The 23,101-nt window shown below is 40.2% G+C and overlaps 1 protein-coding gene and 1 long non-coding RNA gene across 2 annotated transcripts; both read left to right on the top strand.

Moving 5' to 3' along the window:
* The first annotated feature begins 7,921 nt into the window (after nucleotides 1-7,921).
* On the top strand, nucleotides 7,922-22,584 carry LOC139639860 (H-2 class II histocompatibility antigen, A-U alpha chain-like). Its single transcript, XM_071514008.1, has 4 exons — nucleotides 7,922-8,029; nucleotides 8,275-8,520; nucleotides 14,362-14,643; nucleotides 20,124-22,584. Exons 1-4 carry the CDS (start codon nucleotides 7,966-7,968, stop codon nucleotides 20,243-20,245), a joined length of 714 nt encoding a protein of 237 aa, XP_071370109.1. The 5' UTR covers nucleotides 7,922-7,965; the 3' UTR covers nucleotides 20,246-22,584.
* LOC139639861 (uncharacterized) lies at nucleotides 12,306-13,528 on the top strand. The gene is made up of 3 exons (XR_011694885.1): nucleotides 12,306-12,708; nucleotides 12,977-13,047; nucleotides 13,131-13,528. It is a non-coding gene; the product is annotated as an uncharacterized lncRNA (long non-coding RNA).
* Nucleotides 22,585-23,101: the final 517 nt, after the last annotated feature.

Below are 23,101 nucleotides of genomic sequence, written 5' to 3'. Positions count from 1 at the left end.
CAGAAACATGTCAGCATCACATTAATGATCCATGGGAAAAGTCTCACATGTCATCCTTACATATTTAGTTGTATATTTATTATATTCTCTGTGTCATTGATTATGAAGCTCTGTCCATATTTACAGCCCGTCATTGATCATAAACCCATCGGCACATATCCATCGCTGTGATATTCCATATCTTTATATTAACTCCTGTGATCACACAACATGAAAACCTGTGAAAACACTTTTTAAATGATCTTCATGAGGATCCATCCTGAAACATTCGTGGTTTCTGAGTGTTTTCACCAAGAAGCAGAATGAACTGAGGTGGGTCAGTTGAATCCAGATTCATCAGCTGCATCAATATAAAGTTGACTGGACTCATTAAGACCTGGGCCCTCATTTATCAAGAGTGCATAAGTACAAATATGTGTGTAAACCATGCGTACGACCATTTCTAAGCAAAGAGTCGGATTTATCAATTTGTACTTATGCTTGAGAACGAGTGCAAATTTAAGCACAGCTCTGACCTGCTGACACAGCACCAAGTTCAACTATATTATCTAGTCCATTTAAGCATACTGAATTAAACCGATTAATTATTCGATTTTAATTATTAGTATGGGTGATGAAATTCAGGGTATAGGCAATCATAAAAGGCAACAATAAGACATTGATAGCTGTGTGCGTAAAATGGCTCATCTTGCTTTGATGGATGATTTGGAGCATTATGCACATGGAGCGTTCTCAGAGAGCCAACGACTTTTTAACTGAGAGCGATGAGGGGCGACTCAGCAGATTTAGTTTTATTGGACCTCTGCCCCACCTTCTCCTTCAGGGAGGAGCTGCAGGCTGAGAGAAATATATTCAAATGAAGATCATCTCTCACAATCCGGTGTCCGGAGTGTCCGGTCCACATGGGACAGGCCGGTCTCAGTCTGGTGCAGCACTGTCCCTGTTGTTGACTAGAATTATTTTGGATTCTGCTCTGCTGATAAAACTGTTAAATGCCGCCACTCACACCTGCTGACAGGCTGGATGTTTTCGCTTGTTTATCAATCTACCATCCAGTGTTCCAGAAAGTACTTTGTGGTGCCACAACCTCGGTTATTTTTAATAATTTTAATAATTCAGTGTCTGCATCTGTAAATTCTTCCTCCTGCATTCTTTGTCTGACCTGTGTTCAGCACAGAAGAGATATCAATGACGTTTCCTGCTGCATTTAAAGGGAAGGTTGTCACCATATATGGTCAATTGGGGGCGTAAATTTATGTTAATGAGCGGCTGTGCATGAGCATGATGGTGGTTTAGAGCGTGTGTATTTATCAAGGCAGGTTACTTACAGGTGTGCGTACGCACGTTTGATAAATACCGATTTTTTTGTACTTATGCACATTCTAAATTGTATTCGTAAGAGAGAATTTAGAACCTTTTCTACGCAATGTTGATAAATGAGGGCCCAGGACTCTGCCACAGAGGAACATCTGGAGTCTGGTCTTACAGAGGAAAGAGACGATGATCATGACTGAGAAACATCTGGTGTGAAATGTGACTGAAGCTGACAGCAGATCAGCAGAGTAGAACACAGTAGAAGACGGTTTGGTAGTTAGTAGAGTCCAGATAGAAACTCCAGATCTGGCTTCAGTCTGGGACCAAACTGTTCTGGGGGATTAAATCCTGTCAGCAGGTTTCTGTGTTTTTTACAGAAGCCCTGAGAGGCAAGAGGAAAACAAAAAAAAGACAAAAAGTTTATCTCGTACACTCTAGATACTAGGGGTGTTTGAAAAAATCGATACTGTTGAGTAATGTGATACTATCTATCCCAATATTGTATTGATTTTTTTTAAACACTATATTGATTCTTAAGGTTACATAAAAAACGTGTTTGTCAATGTGTTGTTTATATCTCCGACCACTAGGCGGCAGCAACAGCACAGACACAGACAGAGGGCAAGCTGCTGAACTAGAGGTGTGGGCTCATTTTGGCTTCCACAGTAAAGAAGGCAATCAGGAGTTTGAAAGAAGCCATGTCATTGAGAAAAATAAAATATTCAGGTAATAAGACAGATTTGAGGGCGCACTTGGTGAGGCACCATGCTGAAGTGATGCTCGTGCAGCAAACTCCGGCTAAATCTGGATCCAGTCAACACTGAAAGACATTCAAACATCGAAGTCTCCATCGACTGAACGCTCTTACGTTTCATCAGGAAGGATTTCCTCAGCGTTGTCGAAAACATCAGCTGTCGTAACACCGTGTCCCGGCTCAGACCGGTCATCCTCTGGTTCTAATTAATCATCTCCTTTTCCTTCCCTGTCTGTCATGTAATGTGTGAGAATGTTAATACTGGTATGTGAGTGCTTGTCTATGTGGTGTGTATCTAGATCCTTCTGAGTTCATCTCCGTCCATCTACAGTATTGTTGAAGTTGAAAAATTGATAGTGAAGTAAACCTCAGACGACGAGGCACCTTCAGAAACACCTTAAAAAAATAAGCACACTGTCCTTTTGCAGTGTTATGTCCTGTCCTGTGTTAATCAAAAGACTTTGGAGCCCATTGAAACTGCAGATAATGAAGCGCTGTCTGGGAACAACATCCTACCACCTTCTGATTCTGTCACCTTCGTCTCTCATCCTGTCTCTGTAAACTGTTGCTTGACCGCAGAGCAGCCTGGAACTCTCCATTGTTACTACAGCTTAGTTTGCATATAGCCTGGTATCCAGCCCCTATGAATCACAGTTTTCAGCACTCTTTGAATTTGCATGGTGATTCATAAGGGTCTGGACACAGCCTATAATTGGATGATAGCAAGCTAGATTTAGTGATTTAGTCAGTCCTTAACAAACGTAATGGCATCAATGAATTAAAACAGGAACAATCCGTGTGTTTAAAAGCCTTTTTCAGAGGTCAGGATGTATTGGCGGTGCTTCCCACCGGCTTTGGTCAGAGCTTCATTTACCTGCTCGCTCCTCTGCTGGCTGCAGAAACAGGACTGTGCCAAATCCTCTTGTTATTGTCATTTGTCCGTTGGTCGCTCTTATGGAAGATCGAGTGACGCAAAATTTGGTATTTCTGCCTCGCGACTCGGAGTGGACTCCGCAAAGGACATACAGGAAGAACGAGGGACGAAGTAGTCCGGGGGCCTGGAGCTCGACGACAAGCAGCAACAAATGGTTGCCACTTGTTAAGGTTAAGGATCGGTTGCTTTGAATTGTCGTTGACGAGGTTCATCTCACTCAAAAATGTCTTGTATAACAATAACACACTGTTGTTCACTGGGAAGTGAACGCCGCCATGATTGTTGTTGCTATGGGAACCTCCAGATTACGTCAATCTGCTTTGCTGCTGTGATCGGTCAAAGAGTTTGATCATTGAGAACTAACAGCAACCAATCGGTTGGGGCAAGAAATTACGTCACCGAATCAGTGGTGGATTGGCTGCGTCCAGACCGTCCAGACCGTCCAGACCATCCAGACCGTGGTCTGGACGGACCCTTCAGACCCTTCAGACCCTTCAGACTGTTATGAATCACCATGCAAATTCGAAGAGTGCTGAAAACTGTTATTCATAGGGGCTGGACACCAGGCTAGTTGGCTACAACCATTTGGTCCACTGTATAAATGACTTCCCTGTTCCATAGTTCTGTGTGTAGCTTACTATCTCAGACCTGACCTGTGTCTGTAAGCTAACTGTATGCTAGTATACTATTAAACACTCCACTCCAGCAGTGATTTCCTCAACACTACCAAGCCACGCCTCACCCTCAGTCACCAGCTGTTACTCATTACATCTAGTGTGTATACACCTGACTTTGAGCTCAGTTCTCTGCTGGATTGTCTAGTGTGATTTTTGATCAGCTGTCTCACTAATTTTCCTGTTTTTGTCAGTTTGTTTTTTTGATATCTGCCTGGTTCTGCTCTGCCCTTGTCTGCCTATTCGGTAACACTTTACAATAAGGGTCACTAAGTTAAGGGTTAGTTAATTAGTTAGTTAAAAGCCTTGGATGATGGTACAATGCAGACCTCAAAGAGACAGAGCAGGTGGAACAACTCAGGCAGGATACAATCTGCGGCCTCAAGCAAATCAACAACACTGCTCTCCAGGGAAGCTGAAGCTTTGGTGCCTTCAATTTGGACTGCTGCCCCGACTCATGTGGCCAATTACCATCTACGAGGTCACTCTACCTCATACCAATCGGCTGGGGAGACTGGTGAACTCACAAGTGAGGAATTGGCTTGGGCTACCGAGATGCCTCAGCAGCATAGGGCTTTACGGGAACGGAGCCCTCTCACTGCCAATCTCTAGCCTGGTGGTAGAATTAGGGTTGCCACCTTCCATGCAGAAAAATAAAGGACGCCCCCCTGCTCCTCGGGGCCACGACCACCACGGGCCCGCTGGGTGGGGCGGCAGTGGTAGTAAATCAAAACTTAAAACATTGTTTCAAGAAAGCATTTAGATTCATGCTTAAAGTTTGAAGTGCTTTATGTGATTTGTGCTTTAAGTGTGTGACAGGTAGGACCTGCCCACTAGCTAATCACTGTCTAATGAGAGGATAAAGTTGCCTGCTTCTGGCTGGTACTTGGAAGCTGCATTGTTTGGTGAATACTGGCTGTGTGAGATGCGTGTGAAGCAAACAGCTTAGTGTTGATTTAACTGGTGGTTGGAGCATCAACCCACCTTGAGGAGTTGCCATACACTTGGGTGATCAGTGTTCCAAGCAGTAACATTGGGAAGGGTGAGAACCACATTGAGGGCATTCCAGGACGTGCCTGCCTGGTGTTGTGAGTGTTCAGGTGCGGTGCAAAAAAGGAAAGCCTTGTCGTGGCTGAGGCTGCCAGCCGCTGTTTGTGTATATATATATATATTTATATATATATATATATATATATATATATATATATATATATATAATATTATAATTGGGTTGATGCAATAACATAGCTTTTTCTTGTGGTATTTTCTATTATCCTACATCCCTTTTAATGCTGTTGGTTGGTTGGTTCCAGGCCCGTTACCGGAGGGGAATCATTCTCTGTTGGTCCACTGGTGTGAGCGGAGGATAGTATCGGTGTTTAGTTTAATTCACACTTTGGTTTAGGTTTGGTTGTTCACTTTTGGTAAGTAGTAATTATCACCTACTGAATCACTGTAGATTCACCTGTTTGATTTATGATCACTAACGTGTGTAGATTGTTTTTGCAGTGCACTGAGTTCTGTTCACCGGCCACTCGCTTGTACTGGTGGTGGCAGAGCCCCTTTGCTCCGGTGGGTCTGGGCCTCCTGTCCCTCTCCCCTTGATTTTTAACAAACCATAAGATTGATCTTAATGAAAATAAACGAACTTCCATATTTTTATACTGAAACGCACGTCTCTGTTTGGTTCATTCACTTGAACAACTTGTGTGGGTCTCATTAGTTGATTGTCATACCAGCTACTATGCAATTCTATGGTTGAGAGTACCCATTTGGTCACAAGTGCTTTGTGTGAACACAGGTTTGGCTAATATATTTGTCATCTGCCTGTCTTATGTACTGAAAAGAAGTAGAAGAATACAAATTTGAATGTAATGATCAACCAATGTGTAACGCTGTATTCCTCAAATATAAAATAAACTCTTTCAAATTATAATGCAGAATACACAAATCTCTACAAACATTTTTGAATCTGAGAAAAATATATTATTAAGTAAAAATATTTGTTTTCTCTGAACACTATTTTTTTTTTTAACTTTTTTTTTTTAAAACAGTAAAAAGAGAAAGTGTTGGGCCCATCCTATTTTGGAAAGGCGGACAGAACACAGAGTTTATAGGCTCATCCGGGAGCATGCCAATAACTATCATACTGAAATATAAAGCTGTAACACAAAGGTCATTCAATAATCAAACTTTCTCCCCGATTCAGCAACAACCTATAAGTGATTATTTTACTTATGGAATCGGTATGTATTTTTTTTTTTTTTATAGTTATGGCTCTTGTAGCCTAAATAAAAGTTTAAAATAGTATAATATCATTGGGGTGTTTAGGACTACTCATTAGTCCATGATCAATATTTATAGTCCTTGGAATGCGTCTAACCCTAACTCCAACCCTAACCCTAACCCAAACCCTATATCCCCCATACCTAACCCTAACCCTAACCCACATTTTACCCTAAACCCAACCACAGATAACCCCCTACCTAAACCCAAGCCTAATCCGAGTTACTCCTGAGTAATCTGAACCCGTACCTACCAACAACCAAGCTACGTTACGCTTAAAACCCACCCATGGACACCTCCCTACCGAGATCCAACAAATATAATTTAATATTCTGGACCAACAGCCAAAGCTCTGAACCAACACCCAACTCCCCATGATCGGATTTACATCAAGCCACGACATATCCACAGCGGAGACCCTGTCGCCCAAACCCTCCCCTGATGAGGTCGAATCCTGACACTGTTAATTGGAGTCCCACCCAGACGGGTTATCTGAGTGACATGCGCTGGCCAGTGCCCTGCGAGTGACTCTTCATCAACTGCAGAGTCGTTGGACAATGCGGGGAGAGTCACGTGATATATCTCTAAGACCTAACCCTAACCAAGACCCTACCTTGAAGGATGCTGCTGTACTCATGACTCATACACATAAAAGTTCAGGTGTAAATGCACCCGAGACGCATCGAGGACGGATCGTGATCCGATCGGCCAAACCGCCTCCGGAGCTGGTCCGGGACGCATCGTGACCACACTGAACACAAGTGGAAATGCAACTGTGTTTTCAGTCCACATACAACAACTACGTGGAGGAAATACGGAATCGAGCCGACTTTCGTCTTTGGCGTTCCAGTTGTTGAAGACGGCTTCTTCCCCCGCTTCCTAAAGCAAGCAGGCAAATTTATGGTTTCTGCGCCCGGTGTTCCCGGTGTTCACGGTGTGAACCGCGCTATGGACCCCCTGCAGACCCCCCGCAGACCCTCCGCAGACCCTCCACACCACGAGCACCAGGCACACAGCAGAAACCATAGTCCATAGCGCGGCTTCACAGATGGGTATCATCTTTTTTTTTTTTTGGACCCATGCAAACGAGAGGAGGATGTGACGTTCGGTTGTTTGAGCTGGACAAGTGATCGGATCTCAATCAGATCTCAATGTGGACTCTGGAGACACATGTTAATACCAGGTGTAAATGTAATCAGGTTAAATCACATCTAGATACAATCTGGATACGAGACGCATGTTAATGCAAGGTGTGAAGAGGGCCTTTGTCTCACTTGGGGTGAGAACCGGATCAGCTGTTCAGTCTGGTAGCTTTATTCAACAACAACAACGAAAGCCCAGCTCTTGCACATGCCTACATGTCAGTATCCGGGGCCTTGAACTCCTTCCACAATCACATCCTGGTCAGCATGTACTTCCTCAAAGCACCAGTAGGTGTCACTAAACAACAGGCATCAGACATATGTCCATATGTAACATCAGCTGGTTCGATGAGGACGGTGCGCACTGAGCGTGACAGGAAGTCGCTGCCGTCGGCACCTGATCGGTGTGAAGTTAGTCTGAAGGGGAGGAATGTGGATTCGGTGCAGCAGGAGGTCTTTGTGTCGGGCAGATCATGTGTTTGTCCTGCTGATCTTTGGGTTTTGCCCACAGCTGGAGTCCTGCTGTGGTTTTTATTGATCTTATTGATTATTTCTCTTTCCTCTGATTCTGTCTGATTTCATTTCTTGTTTTACTTCCTGGTCTCTGTAAAGCACTTTAAAACTCCATGAACAGAGTGAGTGGGTCTGTGAGTGTAATAAAGTGCAGAGTAAACTCTTCTCCTCCTCCATCATCACTTCATTTCTCAGCAGTTCTCCACTGTGTTTACCTGGAAACTGATGATGCAAGTCAAAGCTTTAATGTGATTGGTGGAGCTGTCTGTAAGATAACGCTGTTCCTTCTGTTTCCTTCAGTTTCCAGCAGTCAGTCTGAAGTCAACACTGTCCTGTTGTGTTGTGAAGATGAAGATGAAGAGCTCACAGACCCTCCTCTTCCTCTCATGTCTACTCGGTGTCACAGCAGACAGTAAGTACATCACACTTCTGTTCCTCACGTTTAGTCTCACGCTCACTTTTCACCTCCAATATTTCATGTTTTTTCACTCTTATTAGTTATTACACTTTTGTTTTCATAGAAAAACAATAAACAGACAAACTCTTTACAGACATGACTGGGTAACATTTGGCAGCAGGATGTGAAAAATAAATTCAGTCTGTGATTCTGGATGAGAAGAAGTTTGACATTTTGTTTTTCATCTTGTTTCCTCTCAGCTGTATATCAGGATATTAATATCAATGGCTGTTCAGACACTGATGGAGAGAAGATGTATGGACTGGAGGGTGAAGAGGTGTGGTACGCAGACTTCATCAACAAGAAAGGAGTTGAGCCTCAGCCGAAGTTTGTAGATCATGTGAGCTTCCCAGGAGGTTATGATTTTGCTGTGGGTCAACAGGCCCTCTGCAAACACAATCTGCAGGAAGATCGGCGAGGCTTCAAGAACCCTCCTCTGCAGCTCGGTAAGGAAAGATGACAAAGTTTAATTTACTGCTGTTCAACTATTTAAACTACAGATATGGAATGACTGCAGGTGTTATACTGTAATAAATATACAATACTTTTACAATACTGTGATGTAAGAAAACATATTTAATACTACTGAGAGATGAAAAGCTGTATTGATATGAATTGTGTTGCTGCACAGATGTTTTACATTGTTGTGCATTGTGTGGTACAGATAAAACTCTAATAATAATGATACTTTATTTGTATAGTTTCAAAACAAATGTTACAAAGTGCTTCACACAGATGAATCAAAAGGTAATAAAAGCAAGATGAAGATAAAACATAAACCATAGTCACCAAGTTCATTCAAATAAACTGTCAAGTAAAACAAATTTACATAAAATGAAATACAATAAAATAAAATAGAATAAAAATAATAAAAAAGTGAGTGACGTCACCACAGGTTTCTGAAGGGCCGCTTTGAAGCCAAAAGTTGGGGTTCACGAGCGCCAGTGGACAATGAGCTATTGATAATGGCAAGGTCCAAAAACATCCATAATTTCAATGAGGAAATGAGTGGGTATAATGTCAACAGGGCTAGAAGTTCCTAAATTCTTACGGAGAAAGCGGTACAAACTGATCTGAAGTGTTATTGTGAGGGTGAGCTGTAGGCCAATTACTGGTTGTTGAGTGGGAGATGTTGGCTCTGATGTCATCGATTTTACTAATAAAGAATGACTTAAATCTTTCACAGTCTGCGTTGGGTTCACAAGGCGGTCAATAGTGCTGAATAGAAAGAAACAGAAATTAAATTGGAGTATGGAGTAAATATAGGTATGTGGCTCTCGCATCTTTAATAGTATGATGGTAAATAAATAAGTAAGTTAATAGATTTTTCATAATTGGACCTTGAAATTGGAGCTTTTCCACAATCTTTTGTCTCTCCACATTCTTTTTATACTTCAGGTGCTATTGTTAATCAAAGGAGTAGATTTTACTGAAGGCCTGGATCTACTTTTTAAGGGGGCAATGTGGTCTTTTTTCTTTTTTTTCTTTTATGTTTTTAACTCTGTAGCACTTTGAGATTCACTATGAATGAAAAGTGCAATACAAATAAAATGCATTGTTATTATTATTATTATTATTATTATTATTATTAAGTCATTTGTGTTATAAAGCTGAGAAAAGCAAGGCAATTTGGTGTTGAACAAGGATGATAATTTTGAAACACTACGATCATTAAAGAAGCGAGAGCATGTAGTGTAGTTATGGCACTTAGGAGCAGCTGGTAGTACTGAGTCAAACGTATTGCACAAATGATCTGATACAAACATGTTACCAAGCACAGTGGTGTTAATATCCAGACCAAGGGTAAAGACTAAATCTAATGTGTGGCCACAGTTATGAGTTGGCCCGGACACATGATGTTTACATTGTTGTACATTGTGTTGTTTTTCAGATGTTAAAAAAATAGTTACAAGAGTTACAAGTTAGTTTACAAGAAATTTACAATGCCGTTCTACTGGTCTGTTGTACATCCACACTCACCCCAGCAACAGCCAGCCACAGACTCTCTCAAGCCCTGGAAACAGGGGTTTATAAATGGTATCCCACATCTACCAGACATACCAAATATAAGATAAATCAATTAACTCCAAATAATTGTTACCAAACTCAAAGGTAGATCGATAGGTACTATTACATTTTTATAACAACCATTTATAAATAAACATAGAAGTGTAAATGTATTACAAGGCATAACCTTAAGGAAAACTACAACAAAAGAGATCATGGTATGTCCCAATACCATGCACACACACGTGTGGCGGGAACATCCTCTTAAACTGTCCCGAAACAGAGGTTTGGTTTAGGACCCAGGGGATTCCACCAGAACCGCAAGCACTGTCCACAAATGTGTTGTTGTTCAGATGTTTACATGATGTTGTTGTTCTGATGTTTACAAGATGTTGTACATTGTGTTGTTGTTCAGATGTTTACATGATGTTGTTGTTCTGATGTTTACAAGATGTTGTACATTGTGTTGTTGTTCAGATGTTTACATGATGTTGTTGTTCAGATGTTTACAAGATGTTGTACATTATGTTGTTGTTCAGATGTTTACATGATGTTGTTGTTCTGATGTTTACAAGATGTTGGACATTGTGTTGTTGTTCAGATGTTTACATGATGTTGTTGTTCTGATGTTTACAAGATGTTGTTGTTCAGATGTTTACATGATGTTGGACATTGTGTTGTTCAGATGTTTACAAGATGTTGTTGTTCAGATGTTTACATGATGTTGTGCATTGTGTTGTGCAGATGTTTACATGATGTTGTTGTTCAGATGTTTACAAGATGTTGTTTATTGTGGTGTTCAGATGTTTACAAGATGTTTACATTGTGTTGTTGTTCAGATGTTTACATGATGTTGTGCATTGTGTTCTTGTTCAGATGTTTACATGATGTTGTGCATTGTGGTGTTGTTCAGATGTTTACAAGATGTTTACATTGTGTTGTTGTTCAGATGTTTACATGATGTTGTTGTTCAGATGTTTACATGATGTTGTTCAGATGTTTACATGATGTTGGACATTGTGTTGTTGTTCAGATGTTTACATGATGTTGTTGTTCAGATGTTTACATGATGTTGGACATTGTGTTGTTGTTCAGATGTTTACATGATGTTGTTGTTCAGATGTTTACAAGATGTTGTACATTGTGTTGTTGTTCAGATGTTTACATGATGTTGTTGTTCAGATGTTTACAAGATGTTGTACATTATGTTGTTGTTCAGATGTTTACATGATGTTGTTGTTCTGATGTTTACAAGATGTTGGACATTGTGTTGTTGTTCAGATGTTTACATGATGTTGTTGTTCTGATGTTTACAAGATGTTGGACATTGTGTTGTTGTTCAGATGTTTACATTATGTTGTTGTTCAGATGTTTACATGATGTTGTTCATTGTGTTGTTCAGATGTTTACATGATGTTGTTGTTCAGATGTTTACAAGATGTTGTTGTTCAGATGTTTACATGATGTTGGACATTGTGTTGTTCAGATGTTTACAAGATGTTGTTGTTCAGATGTTTACATGATGTTGTGCATTGTGTTGTGCAGATGTTTACATGATGTTGTTGTTCAGATGTTTACAAGATGTTGTTTATTGTGGTGTTCAGATGTTTACAAGATGTTTACATTGTGTTGTTGTTCAGATGTTTACATGATGTTGTGCATTGTGTTGTTGTTCAGATGTTTACATGATGTTGTGCATTGTGGTGTTGTTCAGATGTTTACAAGATGTTTACATTGTGTTGTTGTTCAGATGTTTACATGATGTTGTGCATTGTGTTGTTGTTCAGATGTTTACATGATGTTGTGCATTGTGGTGTTGTTCAGATGTTTACAAGATGTTTACATTGTGTTGTTGTTCAGATGTTTACATGATGTTGTTGTTCAGATGTTTACATGATGTTGTTCAGATGTTTACATGATGTTGGACATTGTGTTGTTGTTCAGATGTTTACATGATGTTGTTGTTCAGATGTTTACATGATGTTGGACATTGTGTTTGTTGTTCAGATGTTTACATGATGTTGTTGTTCAGATGTTTACATGATGTTGGACATTGTGTTGTTGTTCAGATGTTTACATGATGTTGGACATTGTGTTGTTGTTCAGATGTTTACATGATGTTGGACATTGTGTTGTTGTTCAGATGTTTACATGATGTTGTTGTTCAGATGTTTACATGATGTTGGACATTGTGTTGTTGTTCAGATGTTTACATGATGTTGGACATTGTGTTGTTGTTCAGAGGGGTATTGCACAAAACTAGGATAAAGACATCCAGGATAAATGAGCAGGCGCGGCTTGACTAAACCTTGTCGGCGCTATCTTGGATTAATTGGTTGCACGTTTGCCGAGCCAGGATGAAGAGACGCGGCTTAGTCAAGCCAGGTGTGGATGTTTGGGATAAGTGCGTGTTCACGGCATTCTTAAGAAGACCACGAAATTGATCACAGAATCACAGATTGAAGAATGGATCACGGACGCGCAACTTCATTTACATTTGCTGAACAAGAGCTGCTTCTTCAGCAATTTGAGGAAATGAAAGGCACAATACGCAAAAAAGGAAACACCAGTGCCGCAAAAAAGGAGAGGGAAAAAGCCTGGCAGACAATAGCCGACCGGCTTAATGCGTAAGTAGCCCAAACATGTAGAATTAATAAAGTGTACTCCACAGGAACTGTCAGAATTACAGTTAAAGGATGCGGAGCTGATGACTTTAAGTCCACTAATCAATAGGTGTTTTTGTGTTTTGTTTTGCTTTAATGTGGCCCATAGAAGTGCATGTTACTCAGGTTATGTAAAGTATAAATAAGTTCAAAGAAATGATCTACTCTCTGTCATCTATTGAATCTATTTATCCCATGTTGTGTTCTGTTTCATCCATCATCCTTCATAAAGAACAAACTTGTCTGGCCAGAAAAGGACCTGGCAACAGGTGAAAACCAAATATAAAAACATTCTGCAGTCTGGTGAGTTACTTTATTGTAGCCCAAATAGCAATTATCAAATGAAGTGATAGATTTGTTGTCAATGAATTTCTTTACGATTTTAGCGGTCAAGAAAAAAGCACACTGCGCTGGCACAGGGGGTGGCCCACCCACCCAGGACCTGACCCCATCAGAGGAGCTGCTATCCCATACCCAGTCTGAAGTGCCAGTATGCAAGATTGTTATATGTTTATTATAGGTAGCAATAACCAAAACCAAAAACAGATGCAACATTTTTGGTTTCTCTGGATGTATGAATACTACACAAGACAAAATACCATCATGATGTATAGATGGCAGTATAGATGGCAGTTACCTTGTAGTCCTTTTTTCTCCTCTTTCATCATCATGTAGGATTTTTTTTAAATATCTGTATTGTATTGTACCTACCTCTTTTTGAACCTTTCAGTGTTGGTGTTGTATTAATAAGGAAAGCATTCCAAATAAACCGTCTGGCTTCTTACTTCCATTTCTCAAATATTGTCTTTTTATATGTGCTTTTGGTCTTTATATATAAACTGTGCTAATAAATAAAACTAAAAGTCAACCAGCAAATGAAATGACTACAGTTATAATATTTGGATGATGTAACATGTGTAGAAAAACCATGGACATTCTGTAAAACACACTCATTTCTCACAGTACTGACAGCAGAGCCACTACAGGATTAACCTGATCCTGGTTGTTAGCCTGGTCTGGAGCAGGCTAGCTGCAGAGACTAAATCACCATGGTTACTTGTCCGGGATAAACTTGGCCTGCTTTCGTGCAACCGACTTGAGGCTAAGTTTATCCAGGATAACCAATATTTCCAGGCTTAATCCCTTATCCTGGTTTTGTGCAATACCCCTCTGATGTTTACATGATGTTGTTGTTCAGATGTTTACATGATGTTGTACATTGTGTTGTTGTTCAGATGTTTACATGATGTTGTTGTTCAGATGTTTACATGATGTTGTACATTGTGTTGTTGTTCAGATGTTTACATGATGTTGTGCATTGTGGTGTTGTTCAGATGTTTACAAGATGTTGTTGTTCAGATGTTTACATGATGTTGTGCATTGTGTTGTGCAGATGTTTATGTTGTTGTTCAGATGTTTACATGATGTTGTTCATTGCGTTGTTGTTCAGATGTTTACAAGATGTTGTTGTTCAGATGTTTACATGATGTTTACATGATGTTGTTGTTCAGATGTTTACATGATGTTGTACATTGTGTTGTTGTTCAGATGTTTACATGATGTACATTGTGTTGTTGTTCAGATGTTTACATGATGTTTACATTGTGTTGTTGTCAGATGCTCCTCACAGCACCATCTACACCAGAGATGTCGTGGAGCTCGGAGTGGAGAACCACCTCATCTGCCATGTGACCGGGTTCTACCCCGCTCCCGTCAAGGTCTACTGGACCAGGAACGACGAGAACGTGACCGAAGGAACGAGCCTCAACGTCCCCTACCCCAACAAAGACGGAACCTTCAACCAATTCTCCAGGCTGAGCTTCATCCCACAGCTTGGAGACACCTACAGCTGTTCTGTGACGCACCGAGCCTTGAGCCAGCCCCTGACCCGAATCTGGGGTGAGGAACCTTCATCTGTTAGCTAACACCAAACCTTCATCTGTTAGCTAACATGACCAACACTACAGTTAGCTAACACTAACCAAACTACAGTTAGCTAACACCGACCAACGCTACAGTTAGCTAACATGACCAACACTACAGCTAGCTAACACCGACTAACACTACAGCTAGCTAACACCGACTAACACTACAGTTAGCTAACATGACCAACGCTACAGGTAGCTAACATGACCAAAACTACAGTTAGCTAACACCGACCGACACTACAGCTAGCTAACACCGACCGACACTACAGCTAGCTAACATGACCGACACTACAGTTAGCTAACACCACCCAAAACTACAGTTAGCTAACACCAAGCAAAACTACAGTTAGCTAACACTAACCAATACTACAGCTAACCAGTTAGCTAACACCAACTAAAACTACAGCTGATCAGTTAGCTAACACCAACAAAAACTACAGACCAGTTGGCTAACAATAGCCTTAACCAAAACTAATCAGTTAGTCTGTGACTTCCGCTGACATGCAGTGAAGGCATTTGACTCGTGTCTGTCAACCCTTAAATTTGTAAATTAAATTCTGATGGCTTAAAATCTATAACGAGCCGATTGGAACTTTCAAAACTAAAGGCGTATTGAAGCTGCTGGCGTGTGAGAAGCAATTGTTTATCATTTTCTTTTTCAGTTTGGAACGATTTGATGCTGAACACACGCAGCACGCAAATGGACCCCGAAGCGCTGGGGAAATTAATTAGGGACATCATCCTGATGAATTCTCAACAGCACTAAAACCTATTCAGTCGCTTAAGGACTGTATCTCAAAGGTGAAGACACTGGAAGAGACAGCTCAGGTGACTGATGCACGTGTGGATCAGCTAGAGAAAGACTACAAACTACTGTGATTAGAAAATCACAGCAGGAATCCTTGGGCTCAACAAGGGTGTTGAGGGGAAACCAACTAGGTTTACCCAAAAACTACTTTATGACTTGTTCGGAGAAGACAAGCTATTAAGATGGGGGTTTAAGATGCTATTAAGATGGGGGGGGGGGGGGAGTTTAACATCCTCATGTGCTAATACTCTCAGTCAATGTCGACGAAGCATTTGATAGGTTGGAATGGTCATTTGTGGTACACCTTAGAAAAGTGTGGTTTTGGAAACGAAAAGATTTATGGGTATGTTAAAAACATTGTAATAATAATAATAATTGATTACATTTATATAGCGCTTTTGTAGACACTCAAAGCCCTTCACATATCGGGGTGGGGGGACTCACCGGTGTGTAGCACCACCTGGGTGATGCACGGCAGCCAGTTTGCGCTAGAACGCTCACCACACATCAGTTCTCAGTGGAGAGTAGAGGACTGAAAGAGCCAATTAGGTAACAAGGGATGATTAGGTGGCCATGATGGAAGGAAGGCCTGTTTGGGAATTTTGCCAGGGCACCGGGGTTACTCCCCTACTCTTGTGATGAGTGCCGATGGGATCTTTATTGACCACAGAGTCAGGATCTCGGTTTAACGTCTCATCCGAAGGACGTTGCTCACTTACAGGACAGAGTCCCTGTCTCTGCCCTGGGGCATTGGGGATATTATCCATGAGACCAGAGGGAAGAGCACCTCCTGCTGGTCCTCCAACACCACTTCCAGCACCAGGGCCCAGTCAAAATGGGTTGTTCAAAAGAAAAAAAGGATTCTGAAATCGGATTAGATCACGTAATCCAATCTTGGTTTTGATCTGGATCAAACCTTCAGTATGTGTTGTTCAAAACTTTTTAGTAGGATTGGGATACCTTTGATCCAAAAAATTAGGATTATACTGATCCCAGCAGAAGGGTGGATTCAGGGTGGATTTCAGGGAAAAAATATGTAATAAAACTTTAAAATTGGTCAAATAATACAACATTTGTATCATGTAGTATATATACATTTATTTATATTTTGCACTTGACTTGTTTAACCGTTACAGTGATAAAGTAGATAAAGTAAGACATTAGGCTACCTATTAAGACTTTCAGTACAGTAAAAAAAAAGGATTTTGTCCCCATAAAATAATCAAACAAAAATAATGTATTTAATGTTAACTGTCATTTATCACTGTATAGTAATTACAATGACACAATCATCAGAGATGAACTAGTCAAAAGTAGTTTGTAACAACTGTTTCTAACAAAAGTTGGTCTCTCCACAAATGAAGAAGAACTCTGAACGTTGTTTACTTTGTTAAGTATTGGACATTTAGCCTTTTTATGATTTAAAACACGTGTTCAAAATATTCACAATGTATTTGTGAATAATGTATATTTGTTTGTTTTTATTTATTTGTTGTGGGTCAGATGAGGGGTCTGACTGTTTAAAAGAAATTGAAAATGGAAGGGGGGTTTGTATTGTTTTATTGTGCTGTTTTCTGTCTCTTCAAATAAAAACACTTAAAGTGAGCCCACACTGGCTGTTCTACCTGTTGCTCTTCACAGAGCCAGTAGCCTACATTGTGATATGTAGTCCCATTTAGAGCACTGGTAATCCGGATTTGGTAATCTTGAAAAGTTTGTATCTGGATCAGGGTGATCCAGTCCAATATTGCTTTGAAAAACCAGGACAAAAGTAAGATGGATTACCTGATCCTGGATAGCAAAACATGGGATTTCCAAATCCGGATCATTCTGATCCAGATTAAACTTTTTGAACAACTGGATCCAGGTGGTCTCCCATCCAAGGGCTAACCACAGCCAAACCTGCTTAGCTTCCGAGGCAAGCTAGCGATGTAATGCAGGAGCTATGGTGCTGGCTATTGTAGGGAACCAACGGCAACAGTTCTTACTGGCAATCAATGTTCACCATTTTTTACAATAACTTGGGGCACAAGACAAGGCTGTCCAGCCTCACCCTTATTACTTGTGATTTCATTAAAACATTTAGCCCAAAAAAGTAAGAATCTCAGAAAATGTTAAACCAATAATGGTACAAAATACATCCCACAAGACTTTGCTTTATGTGGATGATATCTTGTTTTATCTGGATAAGGTACCTTCAACATTACCAGCAGTATTAGATATATTTAAAGAGTTTAGTTGGCTATAAAATTAACCCTGATAAATTATCTCTACTACCTTTGAATAAGTCTATGTTGGGCATCAAGATAGATACCACAATTCCAATAGTGCAGAATTTCAGATATTTGGGTATTGATATCCATTCTAATTTGGAAATGATAATTAAACAAAATTATAGAAGACTTCAGTATAAGATCATTATAAGATGATTATGACAAATTGTGTCATTTAAAATTATCAATGGCATGTCGTATTTTAATTGTGAGAATGAATACATTACCTAAAGTGAAATTCTATGTGAGTATATTACCATTAGCACCTTCTTGTGGTTTTTGGGACAAATTAAAAGGATGTGTCAAATCTTTTTTGGAACAAACAGAAACCAAGAATAAACACATCTATATTACAACATAGTAAAAAACAAATGTGGAGGACAGAATTTGCCTAATGTTGAGTTATATTCAATTGAATTTATGCTTCGCCCTTTGCAAAAATGGTTTGAATAGGAAAGTCATCCACCCTGGCTCAAGATAGAGCTTAACATTGTTTTTCCTTTTCGGTTAAGAGACATTATGTTTTGTAACCTGTCTCACAAATATTGTACTGTTGGTCCTGTTATTGCGCATGCTGTACATATATGGAACCATGCAGAAAAATGTATCAAATGGGATAATTCATGGCATATGGACACTCCAATATTCTAAAATAATGATCTTCTTATAGGACATAAACCCATTGTATTTCAGTAATGGCAAAAATGTGGCATCAATATTCTTTCAGATATTATAAATGACATAGGACTTATGGCATTTCAAGAACTTAAACAGGTATATAACTTGTCTGGGTCCTGTTTCTTCTGTTTACAGTTACGTACAGCTATGTGTACTTATGGAATACCCTGGCAGGTTAATCTTCCAGCCCATCCATTAGTTGAAATATTCACTTCCAGTTGTCCTACAGGTTTTGTGTCTCATATCTACAAAAAAAGTCAAAATGTACTGAATGTTTCTATGCAGGTCACAACTATCTAAAACAATATGGAAATGTCAACTGGAAAAGAGTGTGGAATAATATTTCTGTGACTTCACACAATTACAATAATCAGCTGATTAATTTTAAAATTATTCACAGATTTTATTTGACACCAAGAAGATGCTTTCAACTACTAGGTACTTAGGTACTACAAATACTACCTAATCCTTTGTGTAGGCTATGCTCATTGAAAAGTTTAGGTACTTTTATGCATATGTTTTTGGAATGTCCAGGGGTTGTAAAAATTTGGTCTCAGGTTATTAATATTCTGTCTGATTTAGTTGGAGTTGTGATTCCATGTCTGCCACAGATTCTTTAATTGAACGATGACTCTTTATTGACTTTATCAATCCATCAGAAAAAAGTGTTTTTTGCTTGGACAACTTCAGCTAAAAAAATACTTGTGTTAAGATGGAAGCCGCATGAACTTGGTGTTAATAAATGGATAATATGCTTCCTTAATGTCTTAAGTTTGGAACTGTCAATAGCAAGAGCAAATTGTGCTAAAAACGCTCAATAGAAACTCTTAAATGCTATAGAAAAAATGAAAATGTATTTATAATTACTCTTTTCTTTTCCCTTGTATTATGTCACTTTAATAATTAATAATTAATTAATGTACTTTTCTTTTTATTATTATTATTGTTGTTATTAGTACTATACACTTTTTGTTCCTGTGTGTTCCCGTGTGTTCATGTGTTCACGTGTGTTCCCGTGTGCTCCTGTGTGTTCATGTGTTCACGTGTGTTCATGTGTTCCCGTGTGCTCCCGTGTGTTCCTGTGTGTTCCCGTGTGTTCATGTGTTCCCGTGTGTTCCTGTGTGTTCCCGTGTGTTCATGTGTGTTCCCGTGTGTTCATGTGCTCCTGTGTGTTCCCGTGTGTTCATGTGTTCCCGTGTGTTCATGTGTTCCCGTGTGCTCCCGTGTGTTCCTGTGCGTTCCCGTGTTCACGTGTGTTCCTGTGTGTTCCCGTGTGTTCATGTGTTCCTGTGTGTTCCTGTGTGTTCATGTGTTCCCGTGTGTTCCTGTGTTCCCGTGTTCACGTGTGTTCCTGTGTGTTCCCGTGTGTTCATGTGTTCCCGTGTGTTCATGTGTTCCCGTGTGTTCCTGTGTGTTCCCGTGTGTTCATGTGTTCCCGTGTGTTCATGTGTTCCTGTGTGTTCCCGTGTTCCCGTGTGTTCATGTGTTCCCGTGTGTTCATGTGTTCCTGTGTGTTCCCGTGTGTTCCCGTGTGCTCCCATGTGTTCCTGTGTGTTCCCGTGTTCACGTATGTTCCTGTGTGTTCCCGTGTGTTCATGTGTTCCCGTGTGTTCCTGTGTGTTCCCGTGTGTTCATGTGTTCCTGTGCGTTCCCGTGTGTTCACGTGTGTTCATGTGTATGGTTCCTCCTCAGATGTGGAGCAGAACCAGCCGGGGATCGGACCTGCGGTGTTTTGTGGACTGGGTCTGACCGTGGGTCTGCTGGGCGTGGCCACAGGAACCTTCTTCCTCATCAAAGGAAACGAATGCAACTGATCAGTTATTGATGATGTGAGGCGGACTGAAGGAGCTGCAGGAGTTCACAGACTGGAACCAGAAGAAAGTTTCTGGTTTCTGTCCTACTGGTTTTAAACTGCTTCTCTCTGCTGTGTGGATCTGGACTGATTAAATAGACCATAGCCAAAACCCAGTCCATTGTTAGTAAACCTATCTATTATCATTCCAGAGTACGTAAAAATTGGAGATGCAATAAAGGAAAAAATACGATTTTCATCCTCACCTAGTATATAATCTAAATTTCAAAGGCAACAAAATCATTATAACCATGATCCCATGGATAATGATGCAACTGAATGTGTTCTCCTACTCCATGACTACAGCTGTAACTGTAAATTTGATGAAAATAATTTGATAAAGTACAACATTTATGATACAATTTATAAAGATATATTCAGGTGGTCTCCATGCTGTGGCCATTTGGGTATCCTGTTTTGTTTTGAAGCACCTTGGCTCCAGCGGCAGCAGAATGTAACGGGTCTCTCTCACGTGAGTTGAACTTTTATATGTGTTGTGATTACTGATTGATAAACTTTATGGCCAATCTAGTATGCCCAATCTAGCACTAATGACTGGCTAGGCGATCCTATGCAGTATACGTCAGAGGTTGCTGTGGTGGTTCGTTAGCTGACTTGCGAGCTAACGAAAGTTACTGCATAATGAAAGACATTGCATGACTTTTACAACGGCTGTGCTATAACCTTGGTTAAAATAAAGTGCTGGCCAAGGAAATATAACATTATGTAGCAAACATGTAGCGGTAGTTAGCTAACAAACTCACTGTAATGCGCCTTCAGTTTGTCCCTATAAAGCCGGGGTCTCCTTACTGGAGGGGAAACAGCTAACATCATGTCCTCGGTCACATGACATCTGTATTGCAAATTGTCTGTGTTCTTCAGTTTTCGGTCCCACCTGGGTTGACATGGTGTTTCCCAAACAAACCCACCCCACCACCACCACCACCACCTCATACGCCCACCTCCCCACAGCTGCTCCTGAATACATTGGCAATAGCCATGGTGACTCCAGTAAACAGGCCTAGGCAGTTATTGTCAAGACACACTCAGAATTCAACACCAGTGAATGAAGAAGTGGGATTATTTTATGCTAAACCCAGCAGAAGTATGGGCAGAATTAATTTTGTGGGAGACTACATACGATAAGAAAGAGAGAAATTCCAAGGCAACAAAGTGTAAATATAGAGAGGGACAGTTGCTTTGTTGATGGCCATTTGGGACATTGGTTCCTGCAATGATAACATCAACAATACATTCTTTCACCACAAAGCATTCTTTGCTGTTAACATCTCCAGTTAATTTGTTGGGTAAAGACTATTGAAATACATTGTACACCTGAAAATGTTTTTCTAGAAGTATCAGTTCATAGTTGGTACTGTGTTTTGTTGGAAACACCTTCTATTCAGAATTTAGTTTCCACAGCATTAGGTGTGATTGAACAGCCCTCACCAGAGCTGCTTGGATTGATCTTCAGCATGACACCTTTGGTCAATTTGCATGTCACATCCTGCTGTTGGTATGGTAACGCATCACATGTTCTCCCTTCACTGTCGAAGGATTATTCAAATGTACTTCCATCTTCCGTTTTGCTAAGTGACACCTTAGCGTTAACACCATCAAAACTGTGAGCTAGCCACTCTTCTGAGAGTGAATTTGTCAACTCTGCTACTCTGCAACTCTATTACTTTAAAGCCTAAAACTATTGCCATTACTGCCCCAATTATCAACTAAAAACTATTTTAGTAGTAACTTCTCCCAGACTAGATTTAGAATTAACCCCCATATCAACAGTGATTGTGCTTCTATGCAGATGACAGCTCTTCTAAACACTCTTATGGAAAAGACTTAAATGCTGAATAAGCTATAGTCACTGATCATGAGGTCATTGAAAGTGCAAAGTTACCTAACAAATTTTCTGCACAGGCAGCTGAATTGTTAACCCGCACACATGCATGCATCCAAGCCAAAGATAAGACTGCTACAATTTACGCAGGTGCATGTGCATTTACAGTTTTTTTCTGAATGCTGAAACACTAACAGTGATTCTTGAAGCTCTCTCTCTGAAACCATTCACACTTGTAGCCAAAGCATTTACCAAGTGAGCCAAACTGTAAACAACTCACTGCTTTACACTCAGTTTGCAGTTTACACACTTCAACACTGAACTGATGGCCAGACCCACACAGAAGGAGAGATTTAGCCTGTTTTTTCTGTTCTTTTTTTTCTGGCACAAATGTTTGTACTTTTTCCCCTTATTTGTATTGATAGTGTGTTATGTTCAGAATACACATCCACACTTTACACATGTGGATACCTGTGTGTGTGTATGTGTGTTTACTTCATGTATGACCAAACTTTATTACAAACTGCTCTGCCCTGCACACAGAAAAAACAAAAGCCACAAGTGTTTTTCTTTTATACTTTCAGTGTGTAGTTGGTGCTTTATGTGTTTATTCAAATGATGGTTTGTGTGAACTGTATTGACGCAAAAACACAATTTTTAAAAGAGTTTGAAGAGGTTTGCAAGAATTGTTTGCTTTTGCAAGAGATGTATAATGTTTTGCTGGTTTGGTGTGAGGTTTTGTGGTTAGTGAGTAGAGTTTTGCAAAAACAGCCTGTAGTTTCAAAGATAGTGCCTAAGCATTCAGAAAAAACTGTAATGCTCTGGAAACAAAGGTTTATCACTAGTGCTGGGATAAACTTTAAGAATTCCATAGTTGTAAACAACTCTCCTAGAAGCATGTTTGCTTGTTGATTGGCCATTGGGAACTGTGAAACACACACTTCTACCATTTCTCTAGTTGCTAAAAGTAAAGCT

Source organism: Centroberyx affinis, unplaced genomic scaffold (genome assembly GCF_046629955.1).
Source record: "Centroberyx affinis isolate AG114_WGS23_722 - 3 ecotype Tasmania unplaced genomic scaffold, CSIRO-AGI_Caff_v1 ptg007875l_1, whole genome shotgun sequence".
NCBI lineage: Eukaryota > Metazoa > Chordata > Actinopteri > Beryciformes > Berycidae > Centroberyx > Centroberyx affinis.
The sequence above is the reverse complement of the archived record's forward strand: the minus strand, read 5'-3'. Positions and strand labels throughout refer to the sequence as shown.